General features: G+C 37.2%; 1 protein-coding gene across 1 annotated transcript in view; it reads left to right on the top strand.

Annotated features, from left to right (window-relative positions):
• Positions 1-17103, top strand: part of LOC105605908 (butyrophilin subfamily 2 member A1-like) — a 102327-nt gene that overhangs the window by 17982 nt on the left and 67242 nt on the right. Inside the window, exons 7-11 of the mRNA XM_060403226.1 lie at positions 204-221; positions 1208-1273; positions 4068-4085; positions 14477-14497; positions 16154-16174. Of these exons, the coding sequence (XP_060259209.1) occupies positions 204-221; positions 1208-1273; positions 4068-4085; positions 14477-14497; positions 16154-16174 (144 nt within the window). The remainder of the gene's footprint in view (positions 1-203; positions 222-1207; positions 1274-4067; positions 4086-14476; positions 14498-16153; positions 16175-17103) is intronic.

Below are 17103 nucleotides of genomic sequence, written 5' to 3' on the forward strand. Positions count from 1 at the left end.
CACTGTAATCTTCTGAAAGAATAGTCCCTTGCCAAAATGGCTCATCATCCACACTTGTATTTGGTTTTGGGTTTTGTTCTTTTTTTTTCTTTTTTTGCATTCAGATCAAAATGAATTTAAATATGAATTTTGTAATACAGTTTGTTTCTTAGTGTTCCATTCCCGTGATACTGACCTTAAAATTTCACTTTATTTTTCTATAGAAATTCAAGATCAAAATGGTAAGTATTCTGAAACTTCTCAAAAACCTCTTCACCATGACTGATTTCTTGAGGCCCCATCTCTTAATCCAGATGCTTTCCATTGTATTGTGTTTGTCCTGGATGCCTGACTTTGTGTCTCCCAGTTGAATTATAAGCCTCCCCAGACAGAGTCTCTCTATTCAATTCCCCCATCTAAAATGCATTTTATTTTCCAATCTGAATCCTTCTTTCCTGTAAACATTAGCTTGTTCCTGTTGTCCAGACATGTTATAGGCTCACTATAAAGAATACGTGATGAAGGACATTATGTTCAAAGGCACTGAGTTCCATTCTGCTTATCTGCAAGGACACATCCATTGTTAGGACCTCTGTAAAATGCCTGTACCTAGGGCCCATATTTATTGCAATGAGACTTCCCCAAACCTGCTGAGATAGAGATAATGCCTAGTGTACTCAGTGAAGTTTGCCTCTCATTGTCCTTCAAAGCATGTAAGCATTCTGCTTTATTTCTTGATCCATGAGTTTGACACTCATTCTTCCACTGTGCCCAAATATATTACCCTAGGCTTCCCAGATAAAGAAATATTTCAGAAGTTATTCTTGGAATCAGTTCAGTTCAGTTTAGTTGCTCTGTCGTGTCTGACTCTTTGTGACTCCACGAATCACAGCATGCCAGGCCTCCCTTCCATCACCGACTCCCGGAGTTCACTCAAACTCATGTCCATCGAGCTGGTGATGCCATCCAGCCATCTCATCCTCTGTTGCCCCTTTCTCCTCCTTCCCCCAATCCCTCCCACTATCAGAGTCTTTTCCAATGAGTCAACTCTTGGCATGAGGTGGCCAAAGTATTGGAGTTTCAGCTTCAGCATCAGTCCTTCCTATGAACACCAGGACTGATTTCCTTTAGAATCGACTGGTTGGATCTCCTTGGAATAGTTTCTTGCAAAAGTGGTAATTCTTGCTTCACTGGCATTGAATGTTGTATTATTTTTTTTTTTTTACAGGCACTATATGTAAACCATATGTGCTTCATTTGGATGTGGATCAAAATAGAAATGTCCCAAATCAAGGTGATGTATTCATTGGTTGACATATATGTGACTAGAGGCACATAGTTCATAATGAAGAGTAATCTCTAGAATGCTTTTAATCCTATAATTCAATATTTGTATCTAGTTTATTGAACGAAGCTACCTTAATTCCTCACATATGTTTTAGCTTCCAAATATCTTATAAAGTGAACAATGAATGCTTAATTAATGTCAAAAGTGATTAAAACTTTTTTAAAAGGTAGCTTCTAGGACTAACGTTCCTAAAACTATATCTCAATCTAGTAGATTGACTTAATTTTGCCCACTCTGAATTTCTGGAGAATATATTAAGCAAAAGGAGGGTTTCTTACTGTAGATGTATGAGGTTCTGGGTGTTGATATTCCTGTGAGCTCTTCTGTATCTATGCATGTTCTGAATCAGTGTTTTGTGTGTGTGTGTCTATGTGTGTGTCTGTGTTTCTGATCACTAATAAACTGAATTGTAAATGCAAATTTTAGAATATAATTATTTTGTGTTTGTATCTTTCAATATTTACATGGAACTCCTAATTTTATTTTTTTGAATATTTTAGTAAATAAAATTGGTAAGTATTTCTGACATTTTTCCCATAGACATTAATTTTTTTATTTTTAATTTTTTAGTTTTTATTTTTACTTTATTTTACTTTACAATACTGTATTGGTTTCGCCATACATTGACATGAATTTAAATGACTACTATCGTTCCCTCCCTTTCTATCTCTTTCTATCTCTCTATTCTCTCATCCTTCCCCTCTTCCCTCTACAATTGTCTTTATATGGACTATTTTCATATGAACTTCTTCCATCTGTTCTTCACTAGTTCCAACTCTTCCTATTCCTCGCTTTTCATTATATACCTATTCTTGTCTATATACTTCAGTGTTTTCCTTTTATGTCGCCTGAGTGTTGTCTTGATTTGATTCTAATTGTTGAAGGGATGAGGGATATCAGGCTGATCACCACATCATTCCCATGAAATAGATGTTTTCGTGTAAATGATCACTGATGTCAAATCACTGTGACCTTTCAAGTTCAAGGGAGAATAACCATGTGATCAATACTGACCCAAACTTAAATGAACAGAAAACTCCAGATTTGTTGAGCAAATTACTCTGCCTTCTGCTTTTTCAAAGAGTATTAATTCAGTGACATTCCTTTATTACATGTGAGCTCTAAACCTACTCTCTCATTCCCTTGATCTTATTATCCAGTAGTATCCAGGTATACAAATGCTTTATCTAATGATAAGCTTCTTTTAACTCAAAATTTCTATTGGTGCAAAATACAAAGTTAAAAGATTTATTTAGAAAACACTAATTCAAACACTAAATGTTTATCTCTTTATTCTCTTGATGTTTTTCACTTACATCTTTTTGCAGAGGAAATAGAGCTTAGCCGTATAGTAGAAGGCTAAAACTGGTTAATGATCCATTAGCCCCTGTGTACAAAGTCCATTTATATTTCCTTATCACCTTTTAAATATGTTGCTTGTCTATCAGTTCACACTAATTTTCTATACTGAGAAAGGCAGAAGTGCCAACACAAACCCAAGGATCTGATACTATTTAAGAGAACTCACAATTTAACTTTCCTCATGGGGCCATTTCCAACCTTGCACAATGAAATATGGGATGAAAATGGGTACTTCTCATTAGTATGGTGGACTTTGAAACTTTTGGTTTTAATTCCAATAAATGGTGGTCCATTTGAACCCAAAAGCAAATGAAGGAAGTGTTTCCAGTTTCTGACCTGGTCTCTTCCTGATGTTGTCCTCTTATTTGAATGAATTGGATTTCTTTTCTTTCGTTGATCAATAGTGTGAAGAAAGAAAACACGTGACTCAAAGTGTTTTTCACTATGAACCTACATGTGGTTTCATCTGTGTTTTTATATGTTTTTCTCCAACAATCAATTTCTATGTTCCTGAACACCATCAAACAAATAACTTACATGATATTCTTTTTATTTAGTCTCCAAATTTTGTTGGTCTTCTGCATTTGACATTCCATTTTCTGCATTAGTACTTCTGTGATTTTTCTCATTTTGATACAATCTAGGCAGACATTTCTTTTGTGTCAACTAAATGTTAGTATTGGTATATTTCAAAGATTTACCAGTTTTAAGCTTCTGAAGTGTGAGTTTTCCAACATATGCTCAGTCTTTTGATGTATAAACCCTTTCACCATCATTTAGTATTTGCATACCTTTCCTCATATATATTTTTTTGAACATGAAAGACCAGCCTCACTTAGGCTTCAGCTAAAATAGAAATTTGCATTATAGTAGTTTATATATTCACTTATTGACAAACATGTGAATAGAATCATCCAGGCTACAAACCCTGGTATTTCTTTGACAACACTGGTTCAAGATGTTAAACAATGCTTGTAGCTCTTAAAATTATAGATATTACAGCAATTGATTTAACCCTATCAATTAAGTAGTATCCAAATAACTTTATAGAGCTAATAATCTGAATAATTATACATTAGATCTGTCAACATAGATAAAATACAGTTGAAAGGTCAACTTCAGAACTAGTATTTTAATAATTTTCTCCAATTAAGACAATACTTTTATTTAATCCCTATTCTATTTTGGGAGAATACTATATTTAAAAATGAGCCTTCATACGCAGTGCACTGTGTGTTTTTTGTGTGCTTGTGTGTTGGTGTGTATGCTTTCTGAAAGCTATAATTTTAAATATGTATTCAATATTTGCTATAAATTTTGTTTCTTGATCTTCCATTTCCATGATTGACCCTAAATTTTCCATTTTGTTTTCCTAAAGGACCTCAGGAAAGAAGTGGTAAGTAAAAACTTATTACTCACAAATGACTTATACATAACTAATTTCTTCATACCAAACCCTTCACAATCCCTTAATCCGTAGGTTTCCTGTCTTTTCCTTCCCGTGGATGTCTGTCTTATATCTCCAAATTTGTTATAGGCTTATTCAGAGCTTGTTCTCTCCATTTAGTTTCTCCCTAGAAGCCATTTCAGTTCCTACTTTCCCCATTCCACATCATTTCTTTCCTACACGTATCAGCATTTTCTGTTTTCCTCAGTCTGTTTCTGAGGACTTGATATAGGCCCCCTAAGAGCTAGAGGACATTAAATTGAAAGCCCAGGATTCCATCCTATTTATCTTCTGGGCACATCCTAGTCAGGCACTTCCTCATGTTGTGTTTTAAGGGCACTCATTTAGGTCAATAAGACCTCCCCAGTTGGTAAAGAATCTGCTGGCAGTGCAGCAGACACCAGTTTGATACCTAGATTGGGAAGACCTGCTGGAGAAGAGATAGGCTACCCACTCCAGTAGTCTTGGGCTTCCCTGTGGTTCAGCTGGTAAAGAATCCGCCTGCAAGGTGGGAGAACTGGATTTGATCTCTGGGTTGAGAAGATCCCCTGGGGAAGGGAAAGGCTAAGCATTCCAGTATTCTGGCCTGGAGAATTAACAAAGAGTCTTCACAAAGAATTCACAAAGAGAATTCACAAAGAGTCTGGCCTGGATCACAAAGAGTGACCGGACTGAGCCACTTTAACTTTCACCTATCTCTTTCAGTTCTTAACTTTTGATGTGAAAGTCGAAGAAGACATTGTCCTAGGAAGTTGCCAAAGAATTTCTTTTCCTACAACAGCATATAATCCTTAAAACTTTGATATTTCCTAAAGATGGCTTTATTAATAATGTTCATTTCAAAAATAATTTAATTCAGTTAAACATCAAATTTGTTTATATAGCAGGTTTTATCTGACTACCATTATAGCTAGAATTGTTAACAGATGGATGCCTTTACTCTGTCCTTCTATTGTCTTTTTATTTTGCCTGCTGTCATTTTCAATAATGTACTCTTTTAAACCTAGGCATATAGAGAGGTATACATTCTTTTACCATTAATAAAATAGTCTTGGAATCTCACAGTTTCAATGCTCAGAAATATGTCTGTTAGAACTTGATAGGTAACTACAGAAGGTTTTGTCCTCTTTCCTTCCTGACCTTTTATTTTCATTTTGAGTGAATTGTTTACTTGTTCCTTTGACTTTGTGAATAAATATGGGGGAAAAGTGGCAAATCCTATTGATGTGTTTCCTGTGTACATAGTCATGGATCCATCTGATATGGTATTTTGTTGTTAACATTCAGTTACCATCATTTTCAAAGATATTATGTGAACATTCTTGTATGATTTTTGTCTCATTTCTTTGTCTTTTCAAGGGATGTTTGGCATTTTCTGTTGTTATTCAATTTTCCCCATTGGTTCTTTTATGATTCATCATAGAGTTGCAATCTCTGCAGTTTTCTTCCTGTCAATTTAAAGGTAGTAATAACATACCTCTGAAATATTGTCATTTTCAGTGTGCCTCTTGTAGTATGTTTGTCTAAGACAGTTTCTTGTCATGTAACTTAGAACTTGTTTTACTGGAATTGAATATTTTATTTCCCTTTCTTTCATGAGACTTAATTCAGATAATTTCATCTAGGTATTGGTTGAAATGTGTGTGTGTGCCAAGTTGCACTGTCCCTGGAATCCTTGAGACCAGAATTCAGGAGTGGGTTTTCATGCCCTCCTCCAGGGATCTTCCTGACCCAGTATTGAACCCAACTATCCTGAATTGCTTCCATGATTACTCAGCTGGTAAAAAATCCACCTGCAATACAGGAGATTCTGGTCTAAATCCTGGATCAGGAAGATAAACTGGAGAAAGGATAGTCTACCCACTCCAGTATTCTGGCCTGGAGAATTCCATGGACAGAGGAGCCTGGCAGGTTATACTCCATTGAGTCACAAAGAGTTGGACACAACTGAGTGACTTTCACTTTCCCTTTTTCATCCTGCATTGTAGGCAGATTCTATATCATCTGAGCCTCTTGGGAAGCCCAGAGATGCATTTGTTGTTCAGTCACTCAGTCATGTCTGACCCTTTGTGACCCCATGGACTGCAGTATGCCAGACTTCCCTGTCCTTCACTATCTCCCTGAACTTGCTCAAACTCATGTCCATTGAGTTAGTATGCCATCCAACCATCTCATCCTCTGTTGCCCCTTTCTCCTCTTGGCCTCAATCTTTCCTAGCATCACGGTCTTTTCTAATGAGTCAGCTCTTCACATCAGGTGGCCAAAGTGTTGGAGCTTCAGCTTAAACATCAGTCCTTCCAATGAGTATTCATGGTTGACTTCCATTAGGATTGACTGGTTTGATCTCCTTGTTGCCCAAGGGACTCTCAAGAGTCTTATCCAACTCCACAGTTCAAAAGCATCAATTCTTCAGATCCCAGTTTTCTTTATGTTCCAACACTCACATCCATACATGACTACTGGAAAACCATAGCATTGACCATGTGGACCTTTGTAGGCAAAGTGATGCCTCTTCTTTTAATACACTGTCTTGGTTTGTATTCGCTTTTGTTTCAAGAAGGAAGCGTCTTTAATTTTATGGCTGTAGTCACCATACACAGTGATTTTGGAACCCTAGAAAATAAAGTCTCTCACTATTTCCATCGTTTCCCCTTCTATTTGCCATGAAGTAATGAGACCAGATGCTAAGATCTTCACTTTTTGAATGTTGAGTTTTAAGCCAGCTTTTTCACTCTCCTCTTTCACCTTCATCAAGAGGCTCTTTAGTCCCTCTTTGCTTTCTGCCACTAGGGTGGTATCATCTGCATCTCTGCAGTTGTTGATATTTCTCCCTGCAATCTTGATTCCAGCTTGTGGTTCATTCAGTCCAGCATTTCAATGATGTAATCTGCACAGAAGTTAAATAAGCAGGGTGACAATATACTATATATATATATATATATATATATATATATATATATATATATATGTGAGTTTGATGTACTCCTTTCCCACTTTTGAACCAGTCTGTTGTTCCATGTTCAGTTCTAACATTGCTTCTTGAACTGCATACAGGTTTCTCAGGAGGCAGATAAGATAGATAGATTGGTATTCCCTTCTCTTAAGAATTTTCCATGATTTTTTGTGATCTACACAGTCAAAGGCTTTAATCTAGTCAGTGAAACAGAAGTAGATGTTTCTCTAGTATTCTCTTGCTTTTTCTACAATCCAATGAACGTTGACAATTTGATCTCTGGTTCCTCCACCTTTCCTAAATCCAGCTTGTACATCTGGAAGTTCTCGGTCCACATACAGTTGAAAGCTAGCTTGAGGGACTTTTGAGCATTCCTTTACTAGCATGTGAAATGTGCACAATTGTGCAGTAAGCTTGAACATTCTTTAGCATTGGCCTTCTGTGGGACTGGAATGAAAACTGACCTTTTCCTGCTCTGTAGCCACTGCTGAGTTTTCCATATTTGCTAGCATAATGAGTAGAGCAGTTTAGCAGCATCTTTTAGGATTTGAAATAGCTCATCTGGAATTCCATCACTTCCACTAGCTTTGTTCATAGTAATGCTTTCTAAGCCCCACTTGACTTCACACTGCAGGATGTCCGGCTCTAGTTGAGTGACCACACCATCACGGTTATCTGCATCATGAAGACCTTTCTTGTACAGTTCTTGCTACCTCTTCTTAACCTCTTCTGCTTCTATTAGGTCCTTACTGTTTCTGTGCTTTTTGTGCCCATCTTTGCATGAAATGTTCCCGTGGTATCTCTAATTTTCTTCAAGAGATCTCTAGTCTTTCCCATCCTATCATTTTCCTCTATTCCTTTGCCTTGTTCACTTAAGAAGGGTTTCTTACTTCTCCGTTCTATTCTTTGGAACCCTGCATTCAAATGAGTATATCTTTCCCTTTCTCTGTTGCCTTTCATTTCTCTGCTCAGCTATTTGTAAGGCCTCATCAGACAACTGTTTTGCCTTGTTGCATTTCTTTTTCTTGGAGATGGTTTTGGTCACCACCTCCTGTACAATGTTATGAGCCTCCATCCATAGTTCTTCAAGCTCACTATCAGATCTAAAACTTTGAATCTATTTGTCACTGCCACTCTATAGTCATAAGGGACTTGAATTAAGTCATACCTGAATGGTCTAGTGATTTTCCATACTTTCTTCAAGATGCATCAGTTCAGTCCAGTCACTCAATCGTGTCCAATTCTTTGCGACCCCATGAAACGCAGCATGCCAGGCCTCCCTGTCCATCACCAACTCCCAGAGTTCACTCAGACTCATGTCCATCGAGTCAGTGATGCCATCCAGCCATCTCATCCTCTGTCATCCCCTTCTCCTTCTGCCCCCAATCCCTCCCAGCATCAGAGTCTTTTCCAATGAGTCAACTCTTCGCATGAGGTGGCCAAACTACTGGAGTTTCAGCTTTAGCATCAGTCCTTCCAGAGAAATCCCAGGGCTGGTCTCCTTCAGAATGGACTGGTTGGATCTCCTTGCAGTCCAAAGGACTCTCAAGAGTCTTCTCCAACACCACGGTTCAAATGCATCAATTCTTTGGTGCTCAGCTTTCTTCACAGTCTAACTCTCACATCCATACATGACCACAGAAAAACCATAGCCTTGACTAGATGGACCTTAGTTGGCAAAGTAATGTCTCTGCTTTTGAATATGCTGTCTATGTTGGTCATAACTTTTCTTCCAAGGAGTAACCATCTTTTAATTTCATGTCTGCAGTCATCATCTGCAGTGATTTTGGAGCCCCCCAAAATAAAGTCTGTCACTGTTTCCACAGTTTCCCCATGAAGTGATGGGACCAGATGCCATGATCTTCGTTTTCTGAATGTTGAGCTTTAAGCCAACTTTTTCACTCTCCACTTTCACTTTCATCAAGAGGCTTTTTAGTTCCTCTTCATGCATAGCAGCACCCAAATAGCCTATTTTGTCTCACAAATGGAAAAAGACAACCGAACTAATGTCAAACATAAGTTAAGAAATTTTTAAAAAGGTAAAGTCTAGGACTAAAGTTTCTAAGTATATTTCTAAGTATAATACATTTTATATATCAACTTAGGCCCCTGTCCTTTTCTGGAGAATATCCTTTAGCAAGAGCAAGGTTTGCCAATGAGTGTATGTATTCTTATATATTCTCATGTTCCATAATGGTTTTCCTATTCTCTCTGTGTGTATCTGCATATTAATTATTTTATAGTAAATGCAGATCTCTATAAAATTTTTCAATAATAGTGAATTATCGTTTTTGTTTCTTCTGATATTTACATTTTATTTTTCAGATTTTTTGGAGGAAAAAAAACCAATAAATTTTTCTGACACTCTTTGCCCATAACCTTTAAATGGATGTTAACATTCTCTACCTTTCTATGTATATGCCACCCATGGCTCACCTTTCCCTCCTAATTTTCTGGATATAGGCTATGCTGTATTAATTTCCTCCATCTGTTTTTACAAATTGCTTCCTTTTTCATTTCTTGTTTTTCATTTCATATCTTTCTTCTCTGTAAACATTAGGGCCTTATTGTATGTGTTGCCAGTGAAATGCCCTTATTTTATTATGATTTTTGTAGCCATGAGAGCTATTAGGTAGAGTATTAGAAGTCTGCATTCTGTAATTGTTACTCACTTTCCTCCATTAGTACCTCTGTGATTTCTCATTTTGATGTAATTTAGACAGACATTACTTTTGTGTCAACTAAATGTGAGTAATGGTACTTTTCACACTTTTGTATTCTCAAGCCATTGAAGTATAGGTTTTCTCCAGTATACACTCCATTGTTTGATTTACAACTAATTTCATTATACTTTAGTAATTCAATCCGTTTTTGTGTGATTTCATGAAGACATGCATCACTTAGTTTTGAGCTAAAGTAGAAATTCATGTTACAGGAGTTTTTGTGTTCACTAGTAGACCTAAGTATGAATAGAATCATATGGGCAATGAACCAGGCATTTTCTCTATGGCAGTGATTCAGAATATTATTTTAATGTTCATGTCTTCTTAATACATCTTTGCTTTTACAATAATATACTTGATTCCATATACTGAATAACTGCCAAGGAACATATTGGAGCTAATAAATAGACTCAGTTCAGTTCAGTTCAGTCACTCAGTTGTGTCCGACTCTTTGCAACCCCATGAATCGCAGCACGCCAGGCCTCCCTGTCCATCACCATCTCTCGGAGTTCACTCAGACTCATGCCCATCGAGTCAGTGATGCCATCCAGCCATCTCATCCTCTGTTGTCCCCTTCTCCTCCTGCCCCCAATCCCTCCCAGCATCAGAGTCTTTTCCAATGAGTCAACTCTTCGCATGAGGTGGCCAAACTACTGGAGTTTCAGCTTTAGCATCATTCCTTCCAAAGAAATAGACTACTAATATCTAAATAGGTAAAGAACATATTTTAAGGTAAACATCAAAGTTATTATTTTAATATTTTTCGTCACTTAAGACTCATGCTTTTATCTCTTACTCTATTGTCATATAGGAGAATAGTCCCCTGACCAAATGAGCTCTCAACTACTCTGTGTGTGTGTTGTGTGTGTGTGTGCATGCTTGCAGAGTGTGTGTTTGTATATGTTTTCAGATAGTAATAATTTTAAATACAAATTTTTTGATATATTTTGTTTTTTTCTTGTTCCATTCCCATAATATTGACCTTAAACTTATCATTTTGTTTTTATAAAGAACCTCAGGAAAGAAATGGCATGTATGCTAAAATCTTGCTGCTCACAAACCCTTTTACTTGGTGGACTTCTTGAGACCTTAATATTCCCAGCCTCTTATTCTTTATTCTTTCCTTTGCTTACCATTCTTAATTTGAACATTTAACCCAAGTAAGGATATCTTAAATGATAATTCTATTTTAAGAGGAACTCAGTTTAAGTATATATTGATTTAAGGCTTCTATAAAACTGTGTATGAATTTAACAATGCAGAGAGTATTATACAATGGTGCCTTAATCTATACATTCTGTCTCTTTTCAAGTACCTCTTTATTTGTATGCCCGTGTATTTTCCTTTATTCTGAAAAAAGTCAAAGGCCCAATGGAAATCAGTAATTGATGTATCCCATAGCCTTTAACCCAGGCTTCCCAGCTGGCATTAGTGGTAAAGACCTCTCCTGCCAATGCAGGAGACACGAGATGCAGGTTCAGTCCCTGGATTGGCAAGATCCCCTGGAGGAGGAAATGGCAACTCACCCCAATATTCTTTCCTGGAGAATCCCATGAACAGAGGAGCCTGACAGGCTACAGTCCATAGGGTCGCAAAGAGCCAGACATGGCTGAAGTGACTTAGCATGAACACACATAGCTTTTAAATCAGAGGGAATGCTATTCCACTGCCTTGCTTTCTGTGATTTCTGCTTAGTTCCTTTGTCATCAAGAGATACACAGAAGTGAAATAAATTGTCGTTTGGTTAGTAAGATGGTCTTTGAACACTACTGCACTTTCCATTTTCAGGAGACAAGTGTAAGAAACAAATTTTGTAATGCTTGAAAGTTTTGTCTTCCTCCTTTATGGTATTGGGCCTCATTTTGAATGAATGGTTTCTTTCTTTTAGTTATTGACAATGGTGAAGAAAAAAAAAAAGATAAGTCCCATAAATATGTTTCCTTGTGTCCCTAAGCATGGTTTCAACTATTTTGTTGTTGTTCAATCACTAAGTGGTGTCTGACTTTTTTCAACCAATGGACTGTAATCCACCAGGCTCCTATCCATGGAATTTCCCAGGCAAGAATACTGAAGTGGGTTTATGTTTCCTTCTCCAGGGGATCTTCCCAACTCACGGATCAAACAGGCATCTCCTGCTTGGCAGGTGGATTTTTTTTTTTTTATCACAGAGTCTGGTTTCAGCTGTTACTTGTATTATACCTCTTAAGTCAACTTCCAAACATCATTTTTCTCAACTCCAAGATACGCATATTTTACAAGATTATTTTCTCTTCAGTCTGATCTTTGCAAGTAAGGGCTCCATCTTCATTAGCTATTTAATTATCCCCCAATATTGCTATTTAATTTGTCCCCTTGTTGCAATGTAGGCAGGCATTCCTATTGAGTCAAGTAAACGTTATCGATAATATTCTCTAACGTATTGGCTTTTCCAGTGGCTGAAGTGGAAGTTTTGTCCAAGATATGCTCAGGTCACTTCATTTAGACCTGCTTCACTGACTTTTAATACTTCTTTTATATTCAAAGAACTTTAGAAAAAATTCATTTGTGCATAGTTAAATGATAAATTTGCAGTCATCTCCAACGCTAGTAAAGTCATGCTTAAAATCTTGCATGGTAGGCTTCAACATGATGTGAACCAAGAACTTCCAGATATCCACGCTGGGTTTGGAAAAGGAAGAGGAACCAGAGATCAAATTGCCAACAGTCACTGGATTATAGAGAAAGCAGGGTATTTCAGAAAAATATCTGTCTCTGTTTCATCGACTATGCTAAAGCCTTTGAGGGTGTGGATCATCACAAACTGTGAAAAGCTCCTAGAGACACAGGAATACCAGACCATCTTACCTGCCTCCTGAGAAACCTGTTTGCAGGTCAAGAAGCAATGGTTAGAACCCCGTATGGAACAACTGGTTGGTTCAAGATGGAGAAAGGGGTACTACAGGGCTGTCTGCTGTCACCCTGTTTGTTTAATCTAGATGCTGAGCACATCATGCGAAATGCCAGGCTAGATGAGTTACAAGCTGGAATCAAGATAGATGGGAGAAACATCAACAACCTCAGATATGCAGATGACACCACTCTAATGGCAGAAACTGAAGAAGAACTAAAGAGCCTCTTGATGAGGGCTAAAGAGGGGAGTGAAAGAGCTGGCTTAGGACTAAATATTAAAAAACTAAGATCATGGCTTCTGGCTCCATTACTACATGGCAAATAGAAGGGAAAAGGTGAAAGCAGTGACAGATTTCCTTTTCTTGGGCTCCAAAATCACTGCAGATGGTGACTGTAGTCATGAAATCAGACGATGATTTGTTATCAGCAGGAAAGCTATGACAAACCTAGACAGTGTACTGAAAAGCAGAGACATTACTCTACCAGGAAAGGTCCATATAGTCAAGACTATATTCTTCCCAGTGGTCACATATCGTTGTGAGAGCTGGACCTTAAAGAAGGCAGAACACTGAAGAATTGATGCCTTTGAACTGTGGTGCTGGAGAAGACTCCTGAAAGTCCTTTGGACTGTAAGGACATCAAACCAGTCAATCTTAAGGGAGATCAACCCTGAATATTCACTGGAAGGACTAATTCTGAAGCTGAAGCTGCAGTATTTTGGCCATCTGAGGAGAAAGGATGACTCATTGGAAAAATCCTTGATGCTTGGAAAGATTGAGGGCTGAAGGAGAAGAGGGCATAATAGGATGAGATGGCTGGATGTTATCATCGATATGCTGAATATGAACTTGGGCAAACTCTGGGAGATGGTGAGGGACATGGAGTCTTGGTGAGCTGCCGTCCTTGGGGTTGCAAAGAGTCAGACATGGCGGGACGACTGAACAACAGCAGCAAAAGATAAATTTGCATGCACCATGTTATATATCCCTTGGGTAATGTAAATATTCTTAATAGAGGAGCCCAGGTGGTATACCTTATATTACCTCTGGAAGCAGTGGTTTAGGATCCTCCAATTCAGTGTTTGTGCCTATTTTATACCATATAAATGTCATAATAACCAGATTGAATACAAATATTAAAAGGCAAAGTATCTATTACAAAATACAAACTGAATTAAAAAGCATAATTATCTCAAACAGGAGAAGGAACATTTTTAAGGTGAGCATGAGAATTGCTGTTTCTAAAAAGTTCTCTCCAATCAGAATACTGACTAATTTTATGTCCACTTTCACTTTGAGAAAAATACTCACAGGATAAAACTGGGCTCTCAAGTATTGGGCACATGTATAAGTATGTGAGTGTGTTTGCCTTCCTGCAATGGCAGAAAATGGCAACCCACTCCAGTGTTCTTGCCTGGCAAATCCCATGGACGGAGGAGCCTGGTGGGCTGCGGTCCATGGGGTCGCTAGGAGTAGGACACAACTGAGCGACTTCACTTTCACTTTTCACTTTCATGCATTGGAGAAGGAAATGGCAACCCACTCCAGTGTTCTTGCCTGGAGAATCCCAGGGACGGGGAGCCTGGTGGGCTGCCGTCTCTGGGGTCACACAGAGTCGGACACGACTGAAGGGACTTAGCAGCAGCAATGGCATATACATGTGTATATTTGCACATCTCCATGGGTTCAACTTGAAAGATAACTTTTGCATTAAATTTGAATTACTGTCCTTTTTTAAATTTTATATTTATTTTGATCTTTTCATTTCCTTTTCAGAAAAAACTCCAGTGAAATCAGGTAAATTTTCAAAACCTCTTCCTCTCAAGCCCATCAAAACGATGGTTTCTATTTGCATTGATGTCTTTTGCCTTTTAACCTATAACCATCCATTGACTTGCTCTTCTCCTGGATATCTACCTTCCCTCTCAATTAAATATTTATGCACTTCTTTCTAAAGTTACCTAAAGTTAACTTCCTTTTAATTTCACAAACTTCTTTCATATTTCATTTTTACTTCATTTATTCCATACCGTTCTTTACCTGTGGACATTGACTTTTTTTGTTTCTAGAGACTTGCAATGTTTTCACAGAGCAATTGGTGAGCTGAAGGGCAACCAAGTTGATAGGCATATTTGCTTGTCTTTCTGAAACACATGCAAAGATAGGAGCTCTATATACTATAGAAGTGAATAAAATCTTTATCCTCCTCCCTTCTTGATATTGTGCCCTCATATTGCTTTGCTTTTCTCAATTATTTTATTCATGAATGTGAAGAAGTCAAAGGTAATTTCTATAAATGTAATTCACTGTTTACCTTGAGTTAACTCATTTGTGACTTACACCTTTTTCTTCACATCCAAAGATCATGATTTGTTCTTGAAACTTATCTTTCCAACTGAAAGCTTCATCAGTTATTCGTCATCCCCTCTTATTGACTCTCTAATTTATCAGGTTGTTGTAATTTATGCAGATATTCCTTTTGAGTCAAGGAAATTTTATTAATCACACACCTCTGAAGTGCTAACATTTTCCATGTGGTTAATGTGGATGTTTTATCCACAATATATATGTTCAGATCATTTGACTTAGATTTAATCTGCTGCCATTAAAGAAATGTCTCCTTTCCTTTCATGGAATTCCATTTAGAAGAATTTAAATTTAGGCATTAAAGAGAAATTCACAAAACACAGTTTTATGCATTCATCAGTTGACAAAAATTTTGTAAATAGAGTAACACAGAAAAATTACCCTGTAATATATTACAATGATAATTCAATAGGATTCTCTAACTTAGCATTTGTGGCAATTCTATACCACATACTTTTTGCAATATAAAATTTAGTATATGCAGTAATTGAAAGCAAAATAAAATTTAACAAATCTCAATGAACTGAATAATAAAAGCCTAACTAGTGACAAAAGGGAATCAGGGCCATTTTAAACAGGTGAACATGAGAAGAAATATTCCTGACAGTTTTTCTCAAGACAGTACATTCATTCATTTCATGCCAACTTTCCTTTGGGGGAGAATGTGCTATGGACAGGACCACCTTGGTGGCTCAGCAGTGAAAAATCCACCTGCAATGCAGGAGCCACAGGAGACAATGTTCAGTCCCTGGGTTGGGAAGATTCCCTGGAGAACACGGCAACCCACTCCAGTATTCTTGGATGGAGAATACCATAGACAGAGGAGCCTGGTGGGTCGCAAAGAGTTGAACACGACTGAAGTGACTTAGCACGCATGCATGCTATGGAGAAGACTGAGACCTCAGACACGATGCATCTGTGTGTATGTGTTGTGTACCTACATGCAATGTATGCATGCTTGTATGAGTAAGAATGTGCTTATCTGAATTGTGAAAGGATTAGTTTTAAACATAAATTTTGAATTAATTCTGTACTTGATTTGTATTTACATTATGTTTTTATTGATCTCCTCATTTTATTTTTCAGAAGAGTCTCAGGAAAAAAATGGTAAAATTTCTGAAAACTTGTTACTCACAGACTGCTCTCACATGATTGATTTCTTGAGCCCTTGAGATTCCCATGCTCTTAATCTATACACCTCTCCTTGTCTTGTTCTTTTCCTATGTCTCTACCTTTCCCTCCCTAATTTTTAAGCTGCAGATCCTCAGATTATGTTCTCTTTCCTTAGTTTCCCTAATAATTTTTTTCAGCTCCATATAATTTTGTTCCTGTAATCATTAGTGTTTTCTGTCTTTCTGTGATCTGTTATGGTTTCATTAAGAAGTTGTTGAGATGAAGAGCATTCAGTTGAAAGGCAGACTGTTTCCATTCTGCATAATTTTCCAGAACACATTGCAAGATGGGACCTCTTGCACATATCTCAAGAGTAAGGGCTCATTTCGATGCCAGTGAAACTTGCCCAAACTAAAAGAGATGAGAGGTGAGATTAATCAGATCTCACATACTAGTGAAATTTGTCCTCCTCTGTTCTTTCAAAGCCTATGAAATTTATGTCACAGTCCACTAGACAATGAGACATGAAGGCTTATTCTGTGTGACAGAACTTATTGTCTGAAGAATCCCAGGTGTAAAAATATTTCCCATGAGTATTCTTGGAATTTTTTTTTTACCATAAACATTGTTTTGTGTTTTGGGCATTCTCAATGTCACATTTATCATTAACACAAACTGTGATTTCTATTAAATATGTAAAGAGCAGTTCTATAGCACAGGGAGTGTTCAATTATCATATATCTCTTAATTCTCAGTTTCTTGTGAGTAATGCATGGGCAACTATTATTGTAAGTTTTTTAAAAAACATATTTCTTATACCAAAATACACTTCTTAGAAGTTGAATGACCTCTTTTAATGATAATTTTTCAATGGAAATTTTTAATTCAAAGAGAATTCAACTCAAGAATATACTGATTTATCA

Source organism: Ovis aries, chromosome 20 (assembly GCF_016772045.2).
Source record: "Ovis aries strain OAR_USU_Benz2616 breed Rambouillet chromosome 20, ARS-UI_Ramb_v3.0, whole genome shotgun sequence".
NCBI classification, from domain to species: Eukaryota; Metazoa; Chordata; class Mammalia; order Artiodactyla; family Bovidae; genus Ovis; species Ovis aries.